Source organism: Dama dama, chromosome 5, assembly GCF_033118175.1.
Source record: "Dama dama isolate Ldn47 chromosome 5, ASM3311817v1, whole genome shotgun sequence".
Lineage (NCBI taxonomy): Eukaryota > Metazoa > Chordata > Mammalia > Artiodactyla > Cervidae > Dama > Dama dama.
This window is the reverse complement of record NC_083685.1, coordinates 125,315,232-125,342,395: the sequence shown is the minus strand read 5'-3', so window position 1 is coordinate 125,342,395 and position 27,164 is coordinate 125,315,232. Positions and strand designations below refer to the sequence as shown.

Here is a 27,164-nt window from a genome sequence, read left to right as displayed (position 1 = left end):
GGGGCTTCTCTCCGCCCGGCTCAGGGGTGTCCGCGGCGGCGCCGGATCTGGCGAAAGCGGTCCCGGGAGGACAGGCCGCCCCTGGCCCTGCCTTCCCCGTTCGTGTGGTCCGGGCCAGAAGGAGGGGCGCGTGCGGAGCGCCGCAGAGCGGGTGGCCGTGGCTCCGAGGAGAAGCCCCCGCCGCGTCTGGGCCTGCAGGCAGTGCGGGAGGCGCTCACGCGCGGGGTCCTCTCTCGCAGCCGGCCCTGAGCCGGAGCCCTGAGGCGCGAGCCTTGGCGGCCCTGCGAGTTCCCGGCGGCTGTGGTGCGGCGCTATGGAGGAGTTCGATGGCGAGCCGACGGTCACTGTAAGGGGGCCCCGAACAGTACGCTTTCCCCCCGGGGCCCGGAGATTGGGTCCGCCTCGTCCCTGCTGCTGGCGAGGTGCCCGGCCCCTTCCCTCAGCACAGTTGCCCCCCGCTCGGTTGTCGCATTGATTCGCTCCCCGCGTGTGGGTCGCGGTGGTCGCTGGGTCCTGCTCCCTAGTGTATTCTGAGGAATACCTGGCCCTGGAGACCCCGCCCCCCAACTCTGTTCCTTTCCGTCCCTTGCCTCCCCGACCTCCCTGCTTCTCTGGCTTTTCCTCTTGGGCTAAAGCCCGCTTAATGAGCGGGTTGGAGCCAGGCGGAGGTATTGTACGGCTTTTTTCTCCCAGCCGAGCAAAGCTTCACGTCGCAGCCCCGTGAGCTTGGCTTCTGCTTGAGCTGGCCCAAGGTTTACCAAGTATAGTTCTCTCGAGAGACTGCTTGTTGTTCAGTCGCCCGGTCGTGTCCGACTCTTTGCGTCCCCATGGATTGCAGCACGCCAGGCCTCCCTGTCCCTCACCACCTCCCGGAGTTTGCTTAAGTTCAAGTTCATTCCATGCGTGATGCCGTCCCGTCATCTCATCCTCTGACGCCCTCTGCTCCTCTTGCCCTCCATCTTTCCCAGCATCAGGGACTTTGCCAAATGAGTCGTCTGTTCTCATCAGATGACCAAAATACTGGAGCTTCAGCAACAGTCGCTCCAGTGAGTATTCAGGGTTGACCTCCCTTAAGATTGACTGGTTTGATCTCCTTGCTCTCCAGGAGACTTTCAGGAGTCTTCTCCAGCACCACAGTTCGAAGGCATCAATTCTTTGGCGTTCTGCCTTCTTTATGGGTCCAGCTCTCACAACTGTACATGACCACTGGGAAGACCATAGCGTTGACCATACAAACCTTTGTTGGCAATGTCTCTGCTTTTCAACTCACTGTCTAGGTTTGTCATCACTTTCCTGTCAAGAAGCAATTGTCTTCTGATTTCATGGCTGCAGTTACCATCTGCAGTGATTTTGGAGCCCAAGAGGAAATCTGTCATTACTTCCACCTTTTCCCCTTCTATTTGCCATGCAGTAATGGGGCCAGTTGCTATGATCTTAATTTTTTTATTATTATTTTTTTAATTTTAATTTTTTGATCTTAGTTTTTTTAATATTTAGCCTTAAGCCGACTCTCACTCTCCTCTTTCACACTCATCAAGAGGCTCTTTAGTTCCTCTTCACTTTCTGCCATTAGGGTGGTATCATCCGCATATCTAGGTCTGTTGATGTTTCTCCTGCTTATCTTGATTCTGGCTTGTAACTCACCCATCCCGGCATTTCTTATGATGTGCTCAGCATATAGATTAAACAAACAGTGACAGCAGACAGCCCTGTCATACTCCTTTCTCGATCTTGAACCGATCAGTTTTTACATACAGGGTTCTTACTTTGCTGCTTTGCTATTTAGCAGGGCTTACAGGTTACCAAGAGCTAAGAGAGGTAGAACAAGCCTAAGTGGACAGATGGATATATTTCCCAGTCAGGGAATATTTCTCAGGAGACAGGTGAGATGGTCTGGTATTCCCATATCTCTAACAGCTTTCCACAGTTTGTTATGATCCACACAAAGGCTTTAGCGTAGTTGATGAAGCAGAGATAGATGTTTTTCTGAAATTCTCTTGCTTTCTGTATCATCCAGCAAATGTTGGCAATTTGATCTCTAGTTCTTCTTTCTTTTCTAAGCCCAGTTTGAACATCTGGAAGTTCTTGGTTCGCATAAAGCTGCAGCCTAGCATGCAAGATTTTAAGCATGATCTTAACTAGCATGGGAGATGAGTGCAATTGTCCGATGGTTAGCACATTCTTTGGTACTACCCTTGGGAATTGGGATGAAGATTGACCTTTTCCAGTCCTGTGGCCACTGCTGGGTCTTCCAGACTTGCTGACATAATGAATGCAAAACCTTGATGGTATCCTCCTTTAGGAATTTGAGTAGTTCTGCTGGAATTTCATCACATCCACTAGCTTTATTAACAGCAGTGCTTCTCTTAAGGCCCACTTGACTTTGCACTCCAGAATGTCTGACTCTGGGTGACTAACCACACCACTGTAATAATCCGGTTCATTAAGATCTTTTTTATTCAGTTCTTCCATGTATTCTTTCTATCTCTTCTTGATCTCTTCAGCATCTACTAGGTCTCGGGAGACCATTCCTGCTTTTTCATTGCTCTGTTTGCTTTCACGTCTGTTTGAACTCTCAGGAGAGTATGTCAGATGTGGATGATATATGATGCTTAGAAGGAGATTCTTGGCTGTTAGAGGAGGGATACCTACCCTTCCCCCTGTCTGGGATGCTCTTCTCTCTTAGGTTTCTATCCCACTCATTTTTTTACATACAAGCTCCAGCAGCCTCTTTGTCAGAAAAGCTCTCCCTGACTTCCTTGACTAGAAAATATTTCCATCTGTCTATTTTGGCTTGTTCTGTATCTCTTAGCTCTTGGTAACCTGTAAGCCCTGCTAAACGGCAAGCTGCCTGACCTTCTATTTTTGCTTTTTAGAAAGTTGAGATGCCTTCAGCTTTCTGCTGAAGCCATCATACTGCAAAGCAGTGTCTCACAAAACCAAAAACTGAAAATAGAAAAAAAAAAAAAAACCAAAAACTGAAAATAGAAGTCAATTCAAAGCTAACTGGACAAGAGACATGAGATCTCAAACAGCAGTGAACGTGAGATGTTAGTGTCTATAAAGCTTACTGCTATATCCTATAGAGTTGAAAATAGAAAAAAAAAAAAACCAAAAACTGAAAATAGAAGTCAATTCAAAGCTAACTGGACAAGAGACATGAGATCTCAAACAGCAGTGAACGTGAGATGTTATTGTCTAAAGCTTACTGCTATATCCTATAGAGTGTTAACTTTTAATGCATATGTGAAGTACTTTAAATGCCAAATATCCATCAAGGACTGTGTCACTGTTTTTTGGGAGGAAAAATAGACTATTGGAATCACTGGGACTTTTTCAGACTACATGTTATCTTACTTTTCCCTCCTTCGCTTATGTCAGAATCTTTGGATGGGGAAACTTTCCCAGTACTCTGTGCGGCCCTGGAGAGCTACTTGCTATTGAACCATGACAGTGAGTCATGTATTTACAAATGGAATGAAAACGATCTAAGCTGAATTTTGCCCCCAGTAGTGATGACTGATTTGTGACAACCCAGCTTTACATTGGTGTTGGGAAGACCAGGTAGGAAGACTAGTTTGGCCTTGTGGACACAGCCTCTCAGAAGGGCATCATCCATAGTTTAGAATCTGAAGCTCAGCAATGAAAGTTTGAATTCAGTCATGTCTATATTTGAGATTAGTTTGCTCTTTGAGCTTGCTCTATACACACTCTCAAGAGGCTAATGAATAACCTTGAAAACTATTGTCACTTTTTATAGCAGGGTGAATATATCAAGGCTTGTGAAGGCCAGTTAGTAATTAGCAGATTCAGGAATGTTTCAGTGTAGATCCAAAGAGATTAATCTAGAGTAGTTTTTCTAGACCAGTGGTATTATCTTTTTAGGTCAAGGACTCTTAAGAAATGTGAGTTACAATTCTTGTCTTTTTTTTTTTTTAAGGGCTTCCCTGGTGGCTCAGCTGGTAAAGAATCTGCCTGCAATGTGGGAGACCTGGGTTGGGAAGATCCCCTGGAGAAGGGAGCAGCTGCCCACTCTAGTATTCTGGCCTGGAGAATTCCATGGACTGTATAGTCCATGGGTCACAAAGAGTTGGACACAACTGAGCAGCTTTCACTTCACTTCACTTTTTTTTTGGTTCTTTCCAGATAACTACCTAGAAGTGGAATTGCTGGGGTATAGGAGAGATGCATGTACTCAGTTGTGCCTGACTCTTTGCGACCCCATGGACTGTAGCCCTCCAGGCTCCTCTGTCCATGGGATTTTCCAGGAAAGAATAGTGGAGTGGGTTGCCATTTCCTTCTCCAGGGGATCTTCCCCACCCAGGGATCAAACCTGTGTCTCCTTCATTGGCAGGCGGATTCTTTACCACTAGCGCGACGTCAGTGGGTCATGAGGGAAGGCGGAGGATTACAAGGGTTGCTCCTGACAGTTGGGGAAGGCTTTGTCCTACTGCGGGAGTGGAATGAGCATCAGAAGTCCCTGTTTTGGAACTTCCCTGGTGGTTCAGTGGGTAAGAATCCACCTGCCAATGCAGGGGACACGGATTCAGTCCTTGTTCCGGGCAGATTTCACATGCCGCGGGGCAGCTAAGCCCATGCACTCTAGGGCCTGTGCTCCACAACTGGAGAAGCCACCACAGTGAGAAGCCCGCGCACCGCAACTCCAGAAAGCCTGTGTGCAGTCATAAATTAAGTTCCTGTTTTGGCTCTTGATGTTATGGATATAGCTCTGGAGGTTAGAAAACTCATAAAGGGTGGATTATGCAGTTGCATTTATGAAGCTTGGACTCAGAGGGATTGGTGTGACTGAGTTGGAGAAAAAAATTAAGCGCTATTAAAGATGTAACATAGAGGCCATGGGATTGGAGGTCTTTTTAGTGAGTAACAGCAGTTCAATTCCTGTTTAATTTTTTTAACTGCCCTTTTTCTGAACTACAGATCACTAAATTTCCATATAATAACTGATTAGGGGGTAGCTTTCCTTTTTATCAGCACTTGAGAAGTGGCAGGCTGGGTTCAGGTGCCTAACAAAACTCTCTTGCTCCTTTAGGGTCTAACAGACTGGGCTCATCTCAGCCACACTCAGTTGTATTTATAGATTAGCACTTGATAACTTTCACAACCACTGCTTACTAGGATTATACTTGCAAGTCAATTGAAAGCAAAGCCTTTAGGAAGAATAACAATTTCTGTGCCTTATGTTTTTTTTTTTTTTTTTAATAGTGGATTCCAGGAGTGAATTCCCAGAAGAAGCAAATGTGTTTTGATTGGGGTCCAGGGGAGATGCTGGTGTGTGAAACCTCTTTCAATAAAAAAGGTAGGTTTTTTTGTTTCTCTTTTAGATTATCTGTGTTGGTACAATTTTTTTTTTTCCTTTATTCTCTCAGATTTGACTAGCTGAGATATGAAACTTGAACTTATTTTGTACCATTTTCATTTTGGAAACTTTTTAGCTATTTAAGATTTTCATTGATTTGTGAGACTTGGCAGATGTTGAGTCCAGGAAAAAAGTTAACAATGATCTTCCCAGTGTTAAAGAAGGTTTTCTTTATACTTAAAAACTTGAAGCTTTTTGTTTCCCTTTTTGTCCTGAGTGACTAAATTCTCTTTGTAGTAGTCCCCTCATTGTGAATGTTTGCAGATGTCACAGCCCTTACCTTCATTTTTTCATTGTGAACAAAATAACTTGTCCTCTAAGCTCCATCAGGTATCGGACATGGCTCTTACCTTTCTGATGAGGATTCCCTCTAGTAGCAAGGTGAAATCGACATCTCTATACTTGATTTTGCTTTCTCCTTTTCAAGAGAGAAATCTCAGGAAATGTTAAAAGGATTATTTTGTGAATCTTTGTCTTTATCCATATGTAGAGGTTTTCCTTTTTTGTCGGGAGCACATTGAGCTAATGAAGGTCATATAATTTTAGTAAATTACATAGTATGCAGTTTGTGTGATTTTTTCTTTTATTTAAATTTTTTTGCCACTTGGCATGGCATGTGGGGTCTAAGTTCCCTCAGTAGGGATTGAACCCATGACCCCTGCATTGGAAGCATGGAGTTGTAACCACTAGACCACCGATGCTCAGTAGTGTCTGACTCTTTGCAATCCTATGGACTGTAGCCCTCTTGCCTCCTCTGTCCATGGGATTCCCCAGGCAAGGATACTGGAGTGGGATGCCATTTCCTTCTCCAGGGAATCTTTCTGATCCAGGAATTGAACTCTCATCTCTTGTGTCTTCTGCATTGGCAGGCGGGTTCTTTACCACTGTGCCACCTGTGAAGGCCCTCATGTAATTTTTGGATATTTCTTTCTTTTTTTTTTAATTTTTTATTTATTTTTATTGAAGTATAGTTGATATGCAATATTATATAAGCTACAGGTGTACAATGTAGTGATTCACAATTTTTTCATTGATAAATAATGTCATCATTCCTTTCCTTCTGAAAGATTCAACTCCTGTCGTTCTTTTGTAGAAAAGCTAATTGTTGTTGTTTACTCACTAAGTCACGTCTGACTTTGTGAACCCATGGACTGTAGCCTTGTCAGGCTCCTCTCTCCGTGGGATTTCCCAGGCCCTCATGTAATTTTTAAGCAGAGTAGTTTTTCTTGATTTTATAGTTTGAAATGATCCCTGATGTTGCCAAATATCTATGGGATATCTTGGTATTGAGAATCTCAAATTTGGCAGAGTGGTAGAAGTTGCTCAGAAGAGAAACTTCTGTGACTATGTCTGAATGGCTTCTTTCCCTACTTAATGGAAAGCTTATCAACATTTCTAGCTTGTCCTTGATTGTTGGAAACTCAAGATTTTCTTTCTTTCTTTATTTATTGAAATCACATTCACAACAAGCCATTGAACGTTATCACAATTTATTTGAGAAGCTGCTGTATGTGAAATTTCCATAAGTTGGTGGTTTATAGTTTATCATTACAGAGCCTTTTCATCACTGTTGCAAAATAGTTTAGTCAGTTTTTGATTCTTTGTTTTAGGAATAATGGCAATAAAAAATAATATAAAAAGAATATTTATTTTGACATTTTGTAAAACTTTAGCTCTGGGTTTATCTTATTTATTGAGTTTACATAGGCTGATATTAAGTGGTTTCCTTTTTTTTTCCTAGTACATTTTAATGGATAGAGGTGAAATGTCTTTACAGAGTATGCTAGTGAGTTGAGGGGTAAAGTCTAAGAGTAAACATTTGTATATAAAAATTCACATATGTCATAAATCAAAGCAAGATCCTCTATGACCCACCTCCTAGAGTAATGGAAATAAAAACAGAAGTAAATAAGTGGGACCTGATTAAACTTAAAAGCTTTTGCACAGCAAAGGAAACTATAAGCAAGGTGGAAAGAAAACCCTCAGAATGGGAGAAAATAATAACAAATGAAGCAACTGACAAAGGATTAATTTCCAAAATATACAAGCAGCTCATACAGCTCAATACCAGAAAAACAAACAACCCAACCAAAAAGTGGGAAAAAGATCTAAACAGACATTTCTCCAAAGAAGACATACAGATGACTAACAACAACATGAAAAGATGCTCAACATCACTCATTATTAGAGAAATGCAAATCAAAACTACAATGAGATATCACCTCACACTGGTCAGAATGGCCCTCATCAAAAAGTCTACAGACAATAAATGCTGGAGAGGGTGTGGAGAAAAGGGAACACTCTTGCTCTGTTGATGGGAATGTAAATTGATACAGCCATTATGGAAGATGGCATGGAGATTCCTTAAAAAGCTAGGAATAAAACCACCATTCAGTTACGTTCACCACCATATGACTCAGCAATTCCACTTCTCGGCATATACCCTGAGGAAACCAAAATTGAAAGAGACATGTATCCCATTGTTCTTTGTTTTTTGTTTTTTTTTTTTTAATGTAATACTGTTTATTTAACTTCAAAAACATTTCAACATTCTAAACATACAAAAAAAAAATAACAGAACATTGCAGATCGTGTTTAGTACAGAAGGTTCTTGAACTTTCACTGGTGCAGTGGCTCTTCCCATTGTTCTTTGTAGCACTATTTACAATAGCTAGAACATGGAAGCAACCTAGATGTCCATCAACAGATGAATGGATAAAGAAGTTGTGATACATATACACAGTGGAATATTACTCAGCCATAAAAAGAAACACATTTGAGTCAGTTCTAATGAGGTGGATGAACCTGGAACCTATTATACAGAGTGAAGTGAGAAAGAGAAAGATAAATACCATATTCTAACTCATATATACCGAGTCTAGAAAAATGACACTGAAGAATTTATTTACAGGGCAACAATGGAGAAACAGACATAGAGAATAGACTTATGGCCATGGGGAGAGGGTGAGATGTTTGGAAAGAGTAACATGGAAACTTACATTACTATATATAAAATAGATAGACAATGGGAATTTACTCTATGGCTCAGGAAACTTCAAACAAGGGCTCTGTATCAGTCTAGGGGGTGGGGTAGGGAGGGAGATGGGGGAGAGTTTCAGAAGGGAGGGGGATATTGATATTGAGGTTTGACAGAAAACAGCAAAATTCTGTAAAGCAATTATCCTTCAATAAAAAATTAAAAGAATTTTAAAAAATTCACGTATGGGGGCTTCCCAGGTGGCTGAGGGCTTCCCTCATAACTCAGTTGGTAAAGAATCCGCCTGCAATGCAGGAGACCCTGGTTCAATCCCTGGGTCTGGAAGATCTGCTGGAGAAGGGATAGGCTACCCACTCTGGTATTCTTGGGCTTCCCTTGTGGTAAAGAATCTGCTTGCAGTGCGGGAGACCTGGGTTTGATCCCTGGATTGGGAAGATTCCCTGAGAAGGGAAAGGTACCCACTCCAGTATTCTGGCCTGGAGAACTCCATGGACTGTATGGTCCATGGGGTCGCAAAGAGTCGGACACGACTGAGTGACTTTCACTCACTCACTCAGGTGGCTGAGTGATAAAGAGTCCACCTGCCAATGCAGGAGACATAGGTTCGATCCCTCGTGCAGGAAGATCCCATATGCCATGGAGCAACTAATCCCATGCACCACAACTCGAACCTGTGCTCTAGAGCCCAGGAACTGCAACTGCTGAGCCAGTGTGCACGGCTACTGAAATGCATGCCCTAGAGCTTGTGCTCCACAGCAAGAGAAGCCATGGCAATGAGAAGCCTGTGCACCGCAACTAGAGAGTAGGCCCCGCTTCCTGCAACTAGAGAAAAGTCCAAGCAGCAACAGACACCCAGCACAGCCCAAATAAATAAAAACTAAAACAAAAAAATTTAAATATGAGGAATTTCTCCGGCTATCCAGTGGTTAGGACTCTGTGCCCCCACTGCAGGGGTATGGGTTCAAGCCCTGCTTGGGAAACTAAGGTCCCACTTGCTGCATGGCCAAAGAAAATAAAAATAAAAATTCATGTGTGGATAAATAATATATCATGAAATCAGTAGCAAAGAAGCTGAAGCTTTTGTAATTAGCTACTCAATTAAAATTTTAGAGTGCTTTGATGAGGATGACTGTGATAGATGTTAATTTTTTTGTTTTTCCTGTTTAGTTTCAGAAAAACCAGAGATGGTGGCAGGTTGCCCCTTTATCCATATCATCCGAAAGGATATAGATGTTTACTCTAAAATCCTGAGAAAACTCTTCAATGAATCCCATGGAATCTTCGTGGGCCTCCAGAGAATCGAAGAAGAGTTGACTGGGAAATCTAGAAAAGCTCAGTAAGTTGGCTGCTGATAGGTGCTGCCTTCCACAACTAAATTTTGAAAAACCAAGTGAAATGCCTCCTTTTCCTTTTGCACAATGGGTGGACCTCCTGGAGAAATATGCGACTCCAGGTTGGATCTCCTGGCCTCTGTACTGGGCAGTGTAAGTGGTCATGGATGGAGAAGTCTTTCAGAGAATGTGTGAATGGCTGCCAGTTGACTTGCTGGCTGCTTGACAAGCTTTCTGTTTCTATTCCTACTTCATTTACCCTCCAAAGAATAAAATTTAGGCCAAATAAGCACCTGAGAGTCATTGAATGAGGTCCCACTGTTGAGAGTTTTGTTTTGTCTTTAAAGAATTATTTTCAAGGCATTTTTTTGGGAAGAGACCAGAAAACTTGTATTGTTTACAGACTAGAACTGGTTGAAGTGAGGTTTGTGAATTAACTGCATCAACATCAGGTACTTATTCAGGCCTCACTTCATATCTCCAAAATTTCTAGGGGTGGATCCTAAAGTCTCTAGGTGAGTCTTAAGTACAAGTGGAGTTTGAGAGCCCCTGTGTTAGGTTTTTCTTAGTGTCTGTTCATATGTCTAGGGAATAGATAATGTTGGTATTTGTGTTGGAAAAACAAAAAGTTTTTCCTGTGTTTCACTCACAACCCTTCTGACATCAAATGTGTGGAAGTTTTCACGCACCTAGCAGTTCTCTGACCCCAGCTGAGTGTCCTACAATTCAGCTGTATTCTGACACCACCTACCTGGAGATAGCAACAGATTCCTCCAGTTAGGGGCTCTATAGTACAAAACTGCCTACCATTCAGATGCCAGTCACAAATAGTGGGTCCCCAGGTTACCCACAAAGCTGCTCTCCAGCTTGGCTACAAATCACTGGTTCCCATGGTGACCTCAGGTTTGATAAATTTGCTGGAGGAGCTCACAGAACTCAAGGAAACAAGTTTAGCAGTTCATTAAAGGATATGAGAAAGGACACAGATGGAGAGCCAGGTGAAGATGAACGTGGGGCCTGGTCTGGAAGAGTCCCAAGTGCAGGAACCCCTGTTCCTGTGGAGCTGGGCTGTGTCACCATCCTGGTACATGGATGTGTTCACCCACCTGGAAGCTCTCCAAACCCCTTGCCTTTGAGATTTTATGGAATCTTCCTCATGTAGGCATGATTAATTATTATCTCCATTTATGGCCCTCTCCTCTCTCCAGGGAAGTCAGGGACAGGGCTGATAATTTCAGTTTCTAATTATGACTGGGTCTTTATGGTGAGAAGTCCTCATCCAGAAGCTACCTAGAGTTGGAACGAAAGGTTCTGCCAGTGCTCTTGTCATTTAGGAATTTACAAAGGTTTTAGGATCTGTGAGTCAGGGATTGGGATTGAAGACTAGTGTTTTATTTCTTCTTATAAACCACAGTGTCACCGTATTTTACTTCCTTGATAAGCATTTTACAGATGAATCACCCCAGAGGGTACCCTGGTCAGCACGTGTGTGTGTCTGTGTGTTTATGAAAGATCACTGGTGACAAGAGACTGGTACAGGATATTGATAACTCAGAGAAACCTCTATTGCCCAAAGCATGTCAAAAGTCCTGTAATTCCCTGAAGGCAGGGACCCTGTCTCGTTTATGTGGACCTTCTGTTCCCAAATATCCTCATTCATCTGTATAGTAGGTGCTTTTAAATATTTGCTGAATTTAATAAATCAGTGAACATGTGAATGTCCTATTAATGGTGGTATGGGAGCTCCTGTTTTGTGCATGGGGGTCAGCATATCATCTTGTTTTTTGGCCAGGTGAGTTATTTATTTGGGGCTGAGTCTTGACTGAAAAATTAAGTGAGAGTGTGTGCAAGTTGCTTCAACTGCTGCTGGCCCCATTGTACCTTCTGTTCATCTTTAAAGGGAGCCAGAAAATAAATAAACAAAAATAAATGGAGCCAGTAGGCAGCATTTAGGTCTCTTCATTTAGAGCTAATGTTTCTTTCTAAGGATCTACTTCTTGGTAACTAATAGCCAGTTCCTTTTTTGTTTGTTTAGTTCTGCTCTTTCCTTTTTTAAGAACTCTGTTTTGAAATAATTTTAAACATAACAGAAAAAGTACAAAAATAATAGACTTCTCTACATCCCTCATCCAGCTTCTCTGATGTTAGTATCTTGTATAACCACATTACTGGTATTTAAACTGGGAAACTTAAATTTTTTTTTTTTTTTTAACAACTGATTATCGATTTATTAAAAAGATTGATTTAGGCATCGGCAATGGTGACTTCCACCTCGACTCCTGGCTCAATACTGATGGAAGTGATCTGCTTGACAATTTCAGAGGGGCTGTACAGGTCAATGAGTTGCTTGTGGATCCTCATTTGGAATCGATCCCAAGTCTTAGAACCTTCACCACAAGGAGTTTTCCTTGTAGTTATTCTCAGAGTCTTGGTAGGCATCCAAACTGGTCCTTTCACTTTGAGATTCTTTTCCTTCGCGCCTCTGATCAAGTCAGCACACACCTTCTCCAGAGACTTCACGTTGCGGCTGGTGAGGGTGATCCTAATCCGGTGAATGGCCACCTCTGGCTCCACGGGAGTCTTGCCGGTGTCTTTAAAGGCCATGGCTGCGGCGTGGCTTCCTGACCGACTTGTTCCTCAGCGAGAGCTAACAGCGGTGAGTCAGGAACAAGAGCGGGTAGCACGGAGCTCCGAGTCTTCCTCAAAGAGGAATTTTTTTCTTTTTTTTTAAACTTAAATGTTGATGCAGTGTGATTAACTGAAGGCCTTATTTCAGTTCCACCATTTTTTCCACTAATGTCCTTTTTTCTCTTCTGCAACCAGATGAGGTTGCATTTAGTTTTTTTCTCCTTAATCTGCTTCATGGCCTTATCACTTTTGAAAAAATATTGACCAATCATCTTGGAAACTGTCCCTCAAAACTGTCCTGGGTTTGTCAGATGTTTTCTCATGACTGAACAGAGATTATGCATTTTTAGCAAAAATACCACAGAAGTGGTGTGATATGTCCTTCTTCACACATCACATCATGAGGTTCATGATACTGATGTTTTATTATGTTTATATTGACCTTGATCACTTGGTTAATGTGGTTTCTACTGGGTTTCTGTACTATAAAGTTAACCATTTTGCCCTTTGTAACTAGTAAGTATTTGAGGGAAAAACTCTGAGACTATGAAAATCCCATTTCTCCTCAAATTTCAACCGCTAATTTTAGGATCCATTAGTGGATCTCATTTGAGACAATTAATATCCTTGTGGACTCATGGATATTTCTTTTAGTCCCTGGGTTGTATGTTATTTTGTTTATTTTGTGGCTCAAGTTGTTTTAGCTTTGGCCATGAGGAACTCCTTCAAGTTGACTCCTGTCTGTCAGCAAACTTTTTATCTTTTTTTTTTTTTTGATACTTTCTATCATCACAAGATGTTCCTTATTTTCTGTCACCATAAACTGTTCCAGGTTCATCTTGTATGCCATTTCACCTTTTGTAGATTGGTTCGAGTGAGTAAAAACTACCGATCAGTCATAAGAGCGTGCATGGAGGAAATGCACCAATTTGCAGGTAAATATTGTGTGTGTGAGTAATTGAAATATTTATCTGGCTATAAGTACTACAAGGTAAAATCTGATTGACATTCTAGTTTAAAACCTACTTGCCTTTCTTACATAATCTTTAATTTTCTGGCAGTTGTCTTGAGTACATTTTAGAACAAATTAGAACATTTTATGTTAGCAGGTATGAGGCTAAAGGGCCAAATTAAAGACCTTTGACAGTTGCATTCCCAGTTCCTTGATATTGGTGATTGAAAGTTATCATAATCCTGAGAGCCGTGTGACTTGTGGGTGCTGGATAGAATCTTGTGTAGCCTGGTGGTCTCTCTGTTTGCCACATTGTAGTTGAAAGACCCACTTGTCATTTCTGGGCCATGATTTGAGATCATTGATGTACAACAAAGAAATGAAGCATGTTTCAAAAAAATCTGTATTGAAAATGGGTGGTCAGTAGAAGGCACAAGCCACAGTACCTGTCTATGAAGGTCTAACAGTAAGACTCATGTTACATTGCTCACTTAAAATTATTTATTTTATTTTTTTAATACTTTATGTTTTGTTAGTTGCTGATAAAGATTCAGCCAGTGGCCGCCAGTTCAGCAGCCAGGTAAGGGGGTGGGGCCGCCTGTGTGGTACCAGCACCATTTATGTCCTTCTGAGTCCTCAGTAGTCACCGGGGGTGGCTTTGAAATCACTGATACTGCAGACGTCTCTTTTCCTGCCAGGTAGACAGGCAGCTCCTTGGGGTGGTAAGACTCATCTTGAACTTCCTGGTGCCCTGTTCAAGGCTTAGCACCTTGGAACACAAGGATATGCTTGATAAATACTTGTACGAGTTTTCAGCTCTTATGGGAAATATAAATCCTTACCATGTTGTGTCACCTGAGATGGTGAGCTGAGGTTTTAGAACCACTGGTTAGTCTCATGAACTATACTCAGTGAACCAGTATTTTTAAATGGCAGGTTGTTACATTTTAGTTGGAAGATGACTTAAAGAATTCTCATTCTTTGGTTAGAATTTTATATTATTCAAACTCAGTAGTCAGTAGGGACTGGTGCACCATATCTGAAGTCATCAGACCATTTATTTTTCCTTATGATTAAGGTATAAAATTCTGTGATTGTACAAGAAGGATGATAGGGGTACTGCATATTCCTAAGGTCAGGGTCCAGAGCTGATTTATTTTGGAGTCTTACATTGGGTTTACTTTTTTTGGGGGTGGGGGCGGGGTTTACTTTTTTAATAGATTGTTTCCTAAAAATCAATCCCTTGAATATCAACATCATTAATTTTTGCTGTACCTGTATATTATGATGTTATTTGCTAAATATTTTTCTAAAAATCATCTCTCCCTTTTTACTCAGAGCCGCTTCCTAAACTGTAATATTCATCAAGATCATGGGTGTAAAGAGCTACTTACATTTTTCTAAGGCACATTAAAACCACAACCATTGAAACAGAAACTATTATTCTGTGTCCCACCCCCTAAAATTCTCTGACTGTCTTGTGGGGAACCCTACTGTAGGAACAGTCTATAAATGTTGAGTTAATGAACGACCATCATGTGCTTCAAGCTCTGCTTTGCTTCTTAGCTCTAGGGAAAAAAAAAAAATCTCAGGAATGTTTTCAGTCAAAACTCGGCCTCTGTTCCCTCCTTAGGTCTCCATTCTGTCGGCAATGGAGCTCATTTGGAACCTTTGTGAGATTCTTTTTATCGAAGTAGCCCCAGGTAAGCACAGAATCATCTTGTCACAGCGGCAGAGGTGTCCCCCCTACCCTGTCCTGTGCTGTGATGAGTGTTTTGTTGCCTAAAATGCTCTTTTCATTGCTTTTCATCAATACGAGCATTGGGAAGTATTACAGGATGCCTGAAGAAGCCTGTGTTTTTGTCAAGATACTGCAAAAAGAATCAGAGTATCTTCTGAAAACCTTAAATTGTAGGCAGGTGACCCCTAAAAAATACGAAGAAACAGATACTAAACTAGCGTGCGAAAGGAGTGGTCCATATTTGTATCATGGACTGGTGAAGCTTTAGAAAGTCTTAGAAGCTCGGGAGAGGTGTGTGCAGGTTCTTCCCCAGCCTCCGAGGGAACCAGCCCTCCCAGCAGACCTTTAGCCTCCTGAAACACGAGACAGTACATTTCTGTTGTTTAAAATTTTAAGAATGAAAAAAGTTGTACGGATATGAGGCAGGATTAGGTGATGGAAGGCAGAGTCCCTGAGAGAATTCCTTTGCTGGTGATTGGGTCCGGGGCAACCCTACAGCTTCATGCGTCCACTCCGAATTATTCCCTTGATCTTGAATTTGATTGTCAGTACAATATCCTGGCTTGAGTGGGCCCTCTGTGGAGGGGCTGCAGGCCTTTTTGCTTTCATTTAATGGTTTATATTTACTGTTGTCCATAAGTGTATGTTAGTAGTCTCTGTGCAGTCACAGCTTTTTATTCATACTCCTGCTTAAGCACTGAGCAGCTTGAAATGGAATTGGATGGTTGTCTGCTCGCCTCCTCCAGTAGACTCTGAGGACTGTCGCTATCTTTTTATCATGGTTGTGTACCTGGCACCTAGTCAGTACCATCCCCTTATGGCCATTACTGATGTGGTCACTGAGTATTGTGTAGTTGTGAAGAAGCTGGGGGTGGTCGGGGTGGTGAGGTCGGCCCCCCTGACGATTCAGTGGAAGGTTGCGCTGCCTGGCACAGAGGAGGCCCCACAGGAGTCCTTTTGGTAGCTCAGCCCTGTGGTCAGGACCACACGCCCGCTCACTGAAGACGGACAAAGTGCTTCCTCCGCCGTTCGCTCGCCTGCCCTACACTCTGTACTTCGGGAAGGTGGAATCCACTGCTTGTGTGTTTCCTCCCAGCTGGCCCGCTCCTCCTCTACCTCCTTGACTGGGTCCGGCTGCACGTGTGCGAGGTGGACAATTTGTCGGCAGATGTTCTGGGCAGCGAGAATCCAAGCAAACACGAGAGCTTCTGGAACTTGGTAAGACCCTCGTGCCTGCTGGGCCTCCCTGCCTTCCTCCTCGTGTTCTCTTTGGCCTGTGCTCCCAGGCCGCCTGAGGGTTTCCCTGCTGAGCCCGTGTGCGTCTGGCTCTTTGAGTCTGTGATCATGGAGACGTGCTTAGGGAGGTGTTTCCTTCCCTGCTCCGTGGGGGAGTTTTGAACTAAGTTATCATGTAAGAAAAATAATGCTTTGTAGACTTCACAGTGAGAAGGGAATTTTGATCTTTTTGTGGATCTAAGAATGAGACTTGGTGAAGAGAACGCAAAGCCGATGGATAGGTGCTGGGATAGGGGTTTGATGTCAGTGGGCTGAGGGCTGTTTTGAGGTGTGAGATGTGTTCTGAAGCTGAATTGTGATGATAGTGCACAACTCTGTAAACTTACTCAAATCCCCCGAATTAGACACTTAAACAGGTGAATGTTTATTAGGTGTACATTGCAATCAGTAAAGCTATTAAAAACAAAGACATTGATGATCCCAGTCATTTTGGATAGTCAGTTGGAAAGTCAGTGTGTGTGTGTGTCTACGTGTGTGTATTCATGTCTGAGAGAGCAGTACTTTTCCATTCACTGATACTGACCTGTGACCCAGTTTGGAGTGACCAGGGAGGAGCTGGCTGGTTGACTTGAATGTTGCAGACTTACAACATCTGAAATTCAGGTAGAGAACTGCTGCCTTTGAGGCTGTTTCTGAGGCCTTCAGGTGCTTGGAGACTGTGCCAGTAAGGGGAGAGCCTTTGTTCAGAAATGGTCGGGCCTAGGTTTTAAGTGTGTGGTTCATTCACTGTGTATTTGAGTGGTGCTGTGTGCAGGCCCTGAAGAAACAACCAGAACCAATGCAGGCAGTGATTCCTGCCCTTACACAGCTTGCATCCTGTGTGGGGAGACAGGAAATAAATACAGAAGCAAGTAAAATATGTGTAAAAGTGAAGTGCTCTGGAGAGAAATAGAGCAGGGGAGGGGAATTGGGAGTGTTAGAGTCGAGGAAGGGCACCCTCGTGAGGTGACGTGTGAGTAGGAACCTGAGGAGGTGACGAGGGGTAAGGGCTCAGCTCCTAGAGAGGCAGGGTGGTGGTGGTGCTTAGTCACTCAGTCCTGTCTGACTCTTGCGACCCCGTGGACTGGAGCCCACCAGGTTCCTCTGTCCATGGGATTTTCCAGGCAAGGGTATTGGAGTGGGTTGCTGTTTCCTTCTCCATGGGATCTTCCTGACCCAGGGATCAAACCTGTGTCTTCTGCATTGGCGGGAGGATTCTTTACCACTGAGCCCCCAGGAAAGCCCCAGAGAGGCAGGGTAGTTGAATGCTAGGAACAGGGTCTGTGGTGCCAAGCTGCCCAGGTGGCATCCCAGCTCGGCCTCTGCCAGCTCTGAGCTCCAGCGAGTCACTCCCCTGCCTCTAGTTTCCTCGTCTGTAGCATGGGGAGTGCCCCACATGCTCCACAGGGCTGTTCGGACTCGGTTAGTTGAAGGAGATACAGGTATGCCCTAGCTTGTGGGCATTAGAGTTCCCGTTTTACTCCTGAGTCAGTTGGGGTAAGGAGGACATTGGAGAGTCAAACACAGGAGCACTGTGATCTGACTTAGATTTTCTTTTCTTTTTAAAAATATTTATTTGTTTGGCTGTGCTGGGTCTCAGTTGTGGCATGCAGGTTCTTCAGTGGCAGCATGTGAACTCTTAATTGCGGTGTGTGCGGTCTAGTTCCCTGACCGGGGATGGAACCCAGGCTCCTGCACTGGGAGCACTGAGTCTCAGCCACGGGACCAGCAGGGAAGTCGCTGATGCAGGTTTTCACAGGCTTCTCTGGCTGCGCTGCTGACAGCAGAGCGAAAGCAGAGCAGAGGGCCCGTCTGGAGGCTCAGGTCCTAAACCAGGCGGCGGTGCTGGTGAGTGGACACGGGTGGGAGCTGAGTGGGGCAGGTGGTGAGAGGTGATTCGATTCTGGATACAGTTTAAAGGTACAGTGATAGGATTCGCTAATGAATTGGATGTGTAAGAAATAGAAGAATGTGGGTTGGTGGGTTGGAGGCGACCAGGTGTTTACTTCAAGGCATGTTAAGTAAGATGCCTGTGAGAGTCAAGTGGAGCCACAGGGTGGGAATAGAATGTGCGTGTCTCGAATTCAGGGAGAGGGATTGGGACTTGTCAGCATATGTTTCCTTGGCTTTCTTCTTCTTCCTTTTCTTTTGCTGTGGCTTGCAGGATCTTAGTTCCCCAACCAGGAATTGAACTCAGGCCATAAAATAGCATGGAAAAACCTGAACCAAATTTGGCCAACCCAGTATTTGAACTAAAACTTTTTCTTTTAACTGAAACTTTTACGAATCAGTGCTTTATTTGATGCACTTTGGTAATTTTTATTTTATATTTCATTTTATTTTTAAAAAGTTGGTCATACCTGCAGTGGGTTATAACAACATGCAGTTTGAAAAGCATGGTGCAGGGGTTAAAACTAGAAGGTTGGATGAATTAGATTACCCTGAGGGAGGGAACCGTCACTCTTCTCCGGGACGAGGAAGCCAGAGCAGGCGAGGGGCCTGGCTGCTGAGTCTGCGCCTGGACGCTGTGCTCTTGGTGTCCTCCCAGGTGACCACCTTGGTGCTGCAGGGCCGGCTGGACGAGGCCCGCCAGATGCTCTCCAAGGAAGCCGACGCCAACCCCGCCTCTGCAGGCATGTGCCGAGTCCTGGGGGACCTGATGAGGACCATGCCCGTTCTCAGCGTATGTGGAGCCGCCTGGGTCGCAGAGATGGGTTCATGCAGGGAGCGTGAGGGGCTGGCATGGTGACCGCCCCGTCCGTGTCTCTGCCCGCAGCCTGGGAACACGCAGACCCTGACGGAGCTGGAGCTGAGGTGGCAGCACTGGCACGAGGAATGCGAGCGGCACCTCCAGGACGGCACGTTCGCCTCCAGCCCCCACCTCGAGTCCCTCTGCAAGGTCTGTGGCGAGCGGGTCCTGGCCAGGGGCCAACCAGCTCCTCCTGGGGCCCTGGGCGTCCAGCCCGGCAGCAGCTCCTCCTCAGACGGGGCTCTCTGTATGGGCCCTGTTGGGAAGGAGCGAGCCTTTCACTCAGCTGCTCCAGCTGAGATGAGGAGCATTACCGGGAAGTGGCCCCAGAGTTAAGGGACAGCGTCTCTTCTCAGGTCCTGCTGGGAGACGATGCCGCCCTGCTGGAGCAGAAGGAGCTTTTGAGTAACTGGTATCACTTCCTGGTGACCCGGCTGTTGTACTCTCAGCCCACGGTCAAGCCCATGGATCTGCACCTCTACGCCCAGGTTTGTCAGCTCCTCCGGGAGGGGAGGGGAGATGGCGTCCAGGGCTCCGCTCCCTGCCGGGTCACTTTCACCGTGTAGCCTTGTTGACTTGACCCTCCCTGGAGAATAGAGGGGGCTTTCCTTGGGCCCAGTTTGAAGGACCCCATCGCCCTTCTCCAGGGTCCCCGCAGCCCTGCCTGCACCCTTGAGTCTCTGCCACCATTCGGGGACTGAATGGGTCACCACCTTTCCACAGTCTAGCCTTGACCTGTTTCTGGGAGGTGAGAGCAACCCAGAGCCCCTGGACAACATCTTGATGGCAGCCTTCGAGTTTGACATCCACCAAGTGATCAAGGAGTGCAGGTAGGACCCCACTGAGCGCCTCGGGGCCGTTCAGCACCTGGTGCACTCACGGTGTCGCACGCCCATCACCACCAGCCTTTTCCGGAGTGTCCTGCTCCTTCCTGTTGGTGTCTTACCCTCCTTCCCACAGACCTGCTCCCCCTCCACAGCCACATTGGGCAGGCAGTGTCTTCTCTTTGGACGAGCCTGGGGGCCTTCCTGAGGCTTGCAGGCTCCTGTATGTGTAACAGTTTGCACTTCAGGGATGTTTACTTTAAGTAATATTGCAAGAAATTACTATGGTATTTAAAATCCAGAAATAGCCAGCCAGCTTATTTCTTGGAACTTGATGGACATGCAGCCACCTTACAGGACAGCACTTCTCTGGTGAGCCAGGAGCTACACCAGTGGACTCTGGGCTGGGTCTGTTCGGAGCAGAGATTCTACATCAACCCCCCTCCCCAGACCTTCAGCAAGGCAGGATAGGGAGCGTGAAACAGTGAATCCAAGGCAAAGCTTTCCAGATTCCCCAACTGTAGTAAGTCAGAGAGAACTCACCCTCCCTTCTCATGCAGAGGGGGAAGGTTGGGAACTGCTGGAGCAGGTGGCCTTGCTCAGGTATCGAATTCGCTGACCTTGACTGGATCTTTTCTTTGTTAGTGAATCTGGGCAGTAGGAAGGTCTCCCCGCTTCTACCCTCCACCCCCACCCCACACATGCTACCTGCTCTTCCTGTTTGGCCAAAAGAAAGCCAAGGCCCATTCAGAAAATGGTGTTAGATTTGGAGAAAGGAAGGTTTGTGTCCGTATTCTTTTCACAAACCTCTAAAATAGGGACTGGTTGGAACTGGAAGATAACTTACAGAATTCAGCTGATTTTGGCACGAGGGGTTGTATCTGCAGTGAAGAATCAGTAGGGGCGGCTCCCAGGGCACAGACACCAGTATTTAGTTTTGTCAGGGTCTCTGTCTATAATTCAAAGCAATAGGCATTCCTGAATATGTTGTCTGTTACAGGCAGTGGGTTATTTCCTCCAGGGCTTCCTTCATAAGCAACATCTGGAATTTTAGGATCAAGACAGATTTCAGGAAAAGAGGAAGGAAGGACAATAAAAAAGAAAAGCACCTTGCTGTTTCCAGTGGTTGTAGAAGGAAAAGAGAAAAGTGTAACGAAGAGGCATGGTGCTAACGAACGCCGCTGAAAAACACATCACCCCTGCCAGTCTTGAAGGAGGAAATCAGGCTTGCAGCCCCTCAGTCTGGGCGTCCGTCTGCCCTGGCAGGCAGGGAAAAAATTGAGGTATTTCCATTAGCTAGGAATCTAGGAGCTTGGGTTTTCCTGACCAGTAAGCTTCTTCCTGCCCTACTCTGAAAAGCAGGTCCTGAGACCTCTGTCCATTAATTGAAAGAAGGGCTGAAGTATGCTCAGAGAGTGCCCTCCTGGACGAGGAAGGGTGGGATCTGGGGTCTCCTGAGCACTTGCCTTCTCACAGGTTGTTCCAGTTAGGCCCCAGCTCGCTTCCCAGGGGAGGAGAGCCTCTGTCTGGGGTGGGGCCGGGGGGCTGGTGGTGTAGGGGAGCCTTGAGCTTCAGGTGTGGTGTCAGCTGTTCACTCCTCTTGGGGGGAATGAGGGGAACCCTTCCTCAGCTAGAAGGGAGCTTTCTATAGGGGTACCTGATGATCCCCATGTCAACCATGCCAGGCCATGGGGCAGAGAGGGCTCCTGAGGCAGAGCAGAGAGGCCCTGAAAGTGAAGTGTAGTCGCTCAGTCATGTCTGACTCTTTGTGATCCTATTGACTGTATGTAGCCGCCAGGCTCCTCAGTCCGTGGGATCTTCCAGGCAAGAATGCTGGAGTGGGTTGCCATTTCCTTCTCCAGGGATCTTCCTGACGCAGGGATTGTGGGTAGGCTCTTTACCGTCTGAGCCACGAGGGAATCCCAGAGAGGCCCTGGGAGGCCACAGTTGGCCAGCTCCTGCTGAAGGGCCCCGTGTTTGCCTGGCATGCCCACAGCTGAAGGGAAATTGGATTTCTTCCCTTGTGGGCTGCAGCTGCCAATTCTTGCCATCCAGCAAAAGGAAGAGAGGAACTGGCATGGACTTCACGGGACAGCAGCCCCAGGGCAGGGCAGACAGCCCATTTAGTCAGTCATGCAGTGTAAACCAATCCCTACTCTTTTTATATCCTGAAAGCAGGATTTTTCACCCTAGCAACATTGAAGTTGCTTTTCCCTCCCAAGATTTAAAAAATACTCTAGCATTATATACAGATACAGAAAGGCCTATGCCAAGTAACAAATTAAAAATATAACTCAAAATGATGTATTCACACGCAGTAAGTGCATTGGTATAATTCTATTCAAAATGCTAGTGAGTTTACAAAATTTGGCGATGTAAAAAAGCTTAACATCTGAAACATTTAAAGGGCCCTAGAAAATGTCATTTTTAATAAGGGCTAGAGGTGATTTTAGGTTTTGATTAAATGTGGTTTGGGGATGGACTTTTAGACCTTTGTTATGTGTCAGATTACATATCCAATAAAGTCAAATTATTAATCATGTAATCAAGCAAAAAATAATTTTTTATACAAAGTATTAATAGATAATACAAGGTGGTTTTTAAAGTGCTGTCATGTATATATAATTGTGTTCATAAAATATGTTAATCAAAACTATGCAACAGTGAGAAACGTTAACAGAATGTAAACAGCAATCCAAATGCACACCATAGTTCTTTGAGTTCCATGTTTCATCAAGAATCAAACCCCACCAATCTTTTCATCCTTTTCTTAGCCATTACCCTGTATCTGCATTCTCTCTCTCTCATTGGGTCCCTGGATTTTGTTCTGTGTGACATTCTCCATTGACACGTCTCACTGGCTGCTGTTTCGGCATTGAGTGTCCTTCACAGTGTGTAATTAGTCCCCGCCTCGTGGGCAGAGTCCAGCTTGCCACTGTCCCTCCCCTCCTCTTACAGCAAAGGAGGTGTGGGGCCCCTGCTTATGCTGCACACCTGGGGGCCGTGGCTGCTCATCCTGACGCTGCTTCTTGCCTTGGTATCTGAACCCGCAGCATCGCCCTGAGCAACTGGTGGTTCGTGGCCCACCTGACGGACCTGCTGGATCACTGCAAGCTCCTGCAGTCGCACAACCTCTAGTCAGTACTCCACGGCCATGCCAGCCTTTTCCTTGCTGCCACCCAGGCCCTTGAGGGGGGGGTGACCGGAATGCCTAGGAGGGAGGTTGGGCTGCAGAAGGGGGCCCTAAAGAGCAGCCTGGGAGCCTTGGTCTCGTGGTCTGTTCTCTGCCAGCTTTGGATCCAACATGAGAGAGTTCCTCCTGCTGGAATACGCCTCAGGACTCTTCGCTCATCACAGGTAGGAAGGCCGCAGGGCTGAGAGGCAGCGGGTGCCCTCCAGCAGGCGCTGCGCGTGGCCGGGGCTCTCTCCTGTCTGGTTCTGGGGAGGCACTAGGTCTGGGGAGGAGCTGCCTTGGAAGCTAGTTCCAGCCCCAGGGCAGCTTCCGGGCCCTCATGTCTGTCCCCCTGGACCCACGCAGCCTGTGGCAGCTGGGTGTGGACTACTGTGACCACTGCCCTGAGCTGGGCCGGGTCTCTCTCGAGCTGCATATTGAGCGGATCCCTTTGACCACGGAGCAGAAAGCCCTCAAGGTACTGCGGGTCTGCGAGCAGCGGCAGATGACGGAGCAAGGTGAGTGGGCTCTCCTCCCCGCCTTCAGGGTCTGGGCAGTAGCTGCCAGGTGAGCCCAAGCGTCGGAAAGTCCCTGGGGAGGGAGGAAGCGCTGGGGCCCACTGGGACCCAGAAGCAGTCGAGCATGCTGCCTGTTGCAGAGGTCCCGACCACTTATGTGCTCATGCCTTCAGCCAGGGCTCAGGCTGGCAGCTGCGGTTTGTCCTGTCCCAGGGGGCTTGCCGGTGCCGGCTCGGGCTGGCTGGGGGACGCAGGACTGGAGGTGGCTCAGGACGAGCACGCGGAGACGTTGATGAAGTTTGCCCCGTCTCTCCCCGCTTCGCTGTTGAGTGGCACAGGCCTAAATGGTTATTCTTCCCAGACGCACTGCGTGTTTATGACCGTCCCTGAAAGCATTTAGCACTCAGGACCCAAAGCGGTAGGATTTTCAGCATGTGGACAGATAATGACACGTTGGTCTCTGGGGAGCCTTGCCAATATTCTTGCCACCGCTAAAGTGAAACCTGCTCACAAAGCCAGAGCCTACCAGGGTGGGTCGTGCTGTTGACGAGGCCAGAAGACGATCTATAAACCTCGCAGCTCCTGGCTCTGCTGCCCAGCTGCACTTGGAGGCCACAGAGAAGCCACGTAAAACTCAGAGGCGGTGGGAAGGCTGCTCCTATCTCAGCAGGGCTTGGGAGTGGAGTGAGTGAGAGGGTGAATGGTTTGCCTTTTCTCTTTTCCCTGCAAAGTTCGCAGCATCTGTAAGATCTTGGCCATGAAAGCGGTCCGCAACAATCGCCTGGGCTCTGCTCTTTCTTGGAGCATTCGCGCCAAAGATGCCGCCTTTGCCACGCTGGTGTCAGACAGGTGGGCTCCCTGTCTGCGTGCTCCCCGGATACTGCCTGGGACGTCGTCGGGCTGAGCGGGGGGCCTGGGGCTACTGCTCTCATCTCTGGGCCGGCCTTGCAGGTTCCTCAGGGATTACTGTGAGCGAGGCTGCTTCTCTGACCTGGATCTCATTGACAACCTGGGGCCAGCCATGATGCTCAGTGATCGACTGACATTCCTGGGTGAGTCTCTGAGCTGTCCCCGGGACCTTCAGCACAAGCGCACAGAAGTTCTAGACTTCTCCAGTCCAAAACACACAGAACTCTGAGGGACTTCCCTGGTGGTCCAGCGGTTAAGACTCCATGCTTCCACTGCAGGGGGTGCAGGTTTGATCCCTGGTGGGGGAAGCGAGAGCCCACACACTGTGCAGCACGACCACAGGGAAAAAACAGGAGCCAGCGTGGCCTCTGCAAAGCGTGTTTTTGGGTAACATTTTATTTTCTGGTAATTTGAAACTTAGAAATTGTGAAAGTAGTGTAAGGGATAAGAGACTACCCTACACACTTTACCAAGTTAACCAGTTATTCATGTTTTGCCTCATTTGTTTTATTCTGTCAGTCAAGTTTTTTGGGAATAGTTTGGAAGTATGTTGGAGACATTGTTTCCCTTCCTCCATAAATATCTGAGCATGTATATCCTAAAGAATGAGAACATTTCTTTTACTTAACCAGTTATGAAAATCAGGAGGTTCAGCGTTGATACAACACTCTCACCTAATCCATATTCTGATTTCATTAGTTGTCCCAACAATGTCCTTTATTTTGTCATGAATTTAGTTTTCGTATCTCATTAATGCCTCTGCCTTTGTTGGTGTTCCTTAATCTTGATGTTTTTGCAGAGTCTGTTCAGCTCTCTTGTAGAATATTGTTACTTTGGGTTTATTCATGAACAGCCTCAGGTTATATACTTGGCAGGAATTCCACTGAGGGGATGTGTTAATAGGAACTCCCTTAGTGGAGTTCACCTTGATCATTTGGTTAAAACGGCATCCACCAGGGGTCTCCTCTACTATTTATTAAACAGATTTATTAATCTGTGGAGCTGTACTTCAGGATTATTTAATCTCCTCAGACTTTGATCCACTAGTGTTCGTAACTACTGGTGATATTCTGAGTGCCGATAGAATTGTGTTTTAGTTGGCATTCCCCTGTATGGAAAGCTTCCCCTTCCTCCCGTTTATTCTTTCATTTATATCAGCCATGGCCTCGAGGGTTATTTTATTCAGTCTATTATCAACCATGACTCTTGTTCATTTTGATGCTTATATTCTCCCAGGTTTGGCTCTTTGGAGCCCCCTTTAAGCGAGGATTTTGAATCCTTTTGGTCTCGTTGGCTGATGAGCTTGGAGGCCGCTTTGGAAGAATTTCCTTGCTCTGGAGTCTCTTGTTTAGGGTCACAGGTGACCTGGTGCTCTCTCTTCCCAACAGGAAAGTACCGCGAGTTCCACCGCTTATACGGGGAGAAGCGTTTTGTCGATGCTGCTTCTCTCCTCCTCTCTTTGATGACATCCCAGATTGCCCCCCGGTCTTTCTGGATGACACTGCTGACAGATGCCCTGCCCCTTTTGGAACAGAAACAGGTAGAGTCTTCTCTTTTATCCTGTAGCTGTTGCAAATGTACATCCATCCATCGTCTCCTAAGTAGGGGTGTGTGATTTCCATAGCGCCCACTCTGGAAATCTAGTATCTCCACAAGCAAATGACTTATCTTGAAATGAGGCAGCGGTCCACAGACAGTGCTCAGCCCAGGACCCTGATGAGAAGAGCCGGGAGTGAGAGGGGGGCCTCTCAGCCCCCAGCACACTTCTCCACATGATACAAGAAAGGCTGTCTCAGCCGAGCCCTTGCCAGACAGCTGCGGGCCCTGGCTGGGGAGCAGCTCCGCGAAGCGGCCTCTCCCCGCAGGTGATCTTCTCCGCGGAGCAGACGTACGAGCTCCTGAGGTGTCTGGAGGACCTGACCTCAGGAAGGCCGCTGTGTGGAGAGCCCGATGCCCAGCAGCTCCAGGTCAGTCTGGTGGTTCCAGGATGGAGGGGAGAAGAGGCACCCCGCCCAAGACGTTGGCCCCTTACAAACTCACATGCCTCTCACGTTACTGCTTAACTTGCGACTAGGGCACACTACCTTTTTAGGAGGAAATGGGGTGATTTAGTGTTCTGGCCTCTCGATTTTCTTCTTTCCTATCAGTTGTGGTGGCCCTCTGCATGCAGCTTGGTCTCATATTAAGAACTTGCTGGAAGATACTACTGAATGTTTTGTGCCCGTTATCTTCCTTTGGATTAGATAGTCTTGGGAAAGAAGGAAAACTTCCTGCTGGTCTTCACACAGGCTGTCTTTGGTTTTAGGATGATGATATCGAGACCACCAAGGTAGAAATGCTGAGACTTGCTCTTGCACGGAATCTTGCTCGGTCGATTATAAAAGAAGGCTCATTGGAAGGTTCCTGAAACTGGCTCCAACATGGTATCTTTGTAAAGGCAATGTATATACACTTTTAAAAGAATAAATGTTTCTTTTTGCAAATACAGGCAAGTTCTTACATGTGGGGAGGTTTTAACCTGCCAGCACTGGAAACCTGAGGTAGCCACCTTGGAGAGAAAGCATCCCTGCAGTTACAGGGAGCACAGAGCCCTCCTGCCTGCAGGTACAAACCTGAACAAGAGTGTTCAGTGGTTTGCTTGTGCATCTGAAACTTTGCTTTACCTCAGAATCACCTGTTAGCTTTCTGGT

The 27,164-nt window shown here is 46.1% G+C and overlaps 2 protein-coding genes across 4 annotated transcripts; one reads left to right on the top strand and one right to left on the bottom strand.

The window, feature by feature from the left end:
- The first annotated feature begins 192 nt into the window (after positions 1-192).
- On the top strand, positions 193-26,957 carry NUP85 (nucleoporin 85). 3 transcript variants are annotated; one of them, XM_061144844.1, is made up of 20 exons: positions 193-346; positions 5,224-5,317; positions 9,543-9,711; positions 13,199-13,269; positions 13,823-13,866; positions 14,920-14,989; positions 16,124-16,245; positions 18,851-18,985; positions 19,079-19,201; positions 19,408-19,539; positions 19,775-19,881; positions 22,929-23,012; positions 23,167-23,232; positions 23,414-23,565; positions 24,085-24,192; positions 24,297-24,414; positions 24,517-24,617; positions 25,863-26,014; positions 26,340-26,441; positions 26,780-26,957. In XM_061144844.1, the coding sequence occupies exons 1-20, from the start codon at positions 314-316 to the stop codon at positions 26,879-26,881; spliced, it is 2,085 nt and encodes a 694-aa protein (XP_061000827.1). In that variant the 5' UTR covers positions 193-313; the 3' UTR covers positions 26,882-26,957. The 3 variants fall into 3 exon arrangements, with proteins under 3 accessions (XP_061000827.1, XP_061000829.1, XP_061000828.1); XM_061144845.1 differs by lacking the exon at positions 193-346 and adding an exon at positions 363-422; XM_061144846.1 differs by lacking the exon at positions 24,085-24,192.
- Positions 11,888-12,352, bottom strand: LOC133057831 (small ribosomal subunit protein uS10-like). Its single transcript, XM_061144857.1, has one exon. The coding sequence runs from the start codon at positions 12,308-12,310 to the stop codon at positions 11,951-11,953; it is 360 nt and encodes a 119-aa protein (XP_061000840.1). The 5' UTR covers positions 12,311-12,352; the 3' UTR covers positions 11,888-11,950.
- Positions 26,958-27,164: the final 207 nt, after the last annotated feature.

Excerpts from the sequence above, each read along its gene's own strand:
- NUP85 (XM_061144844.1), top strand. The coding sequence starts at position 314 with ATGGAGGAGTTCGATGGCGAGCCGACGGTCACT. Across the intron at positions 14,990-16,123 it reads TTTTATCGAAGTAGCCCCAG|CTGGCCCGCTCCTCCTCTAC; the intron begins GTAAGCACAGAA and ends GTTTCCTCCCAG. Across the intron at positions 24,193-24,296 it reads GGAGGCCACAGAGAAGCCAC|TTCGCAGCATCTGTAAGATC; the intron begins GTAAAACTCAGA and ends TTCCCTGCAAAG.
- LOC133057831 (XM_061144857.1), bottom strand. The coding sequence starts at position 12,310 with ATGGCCTTTAAAGACACCGGCAAGACTCCCGTGGAGCCAGAGGTGGCC.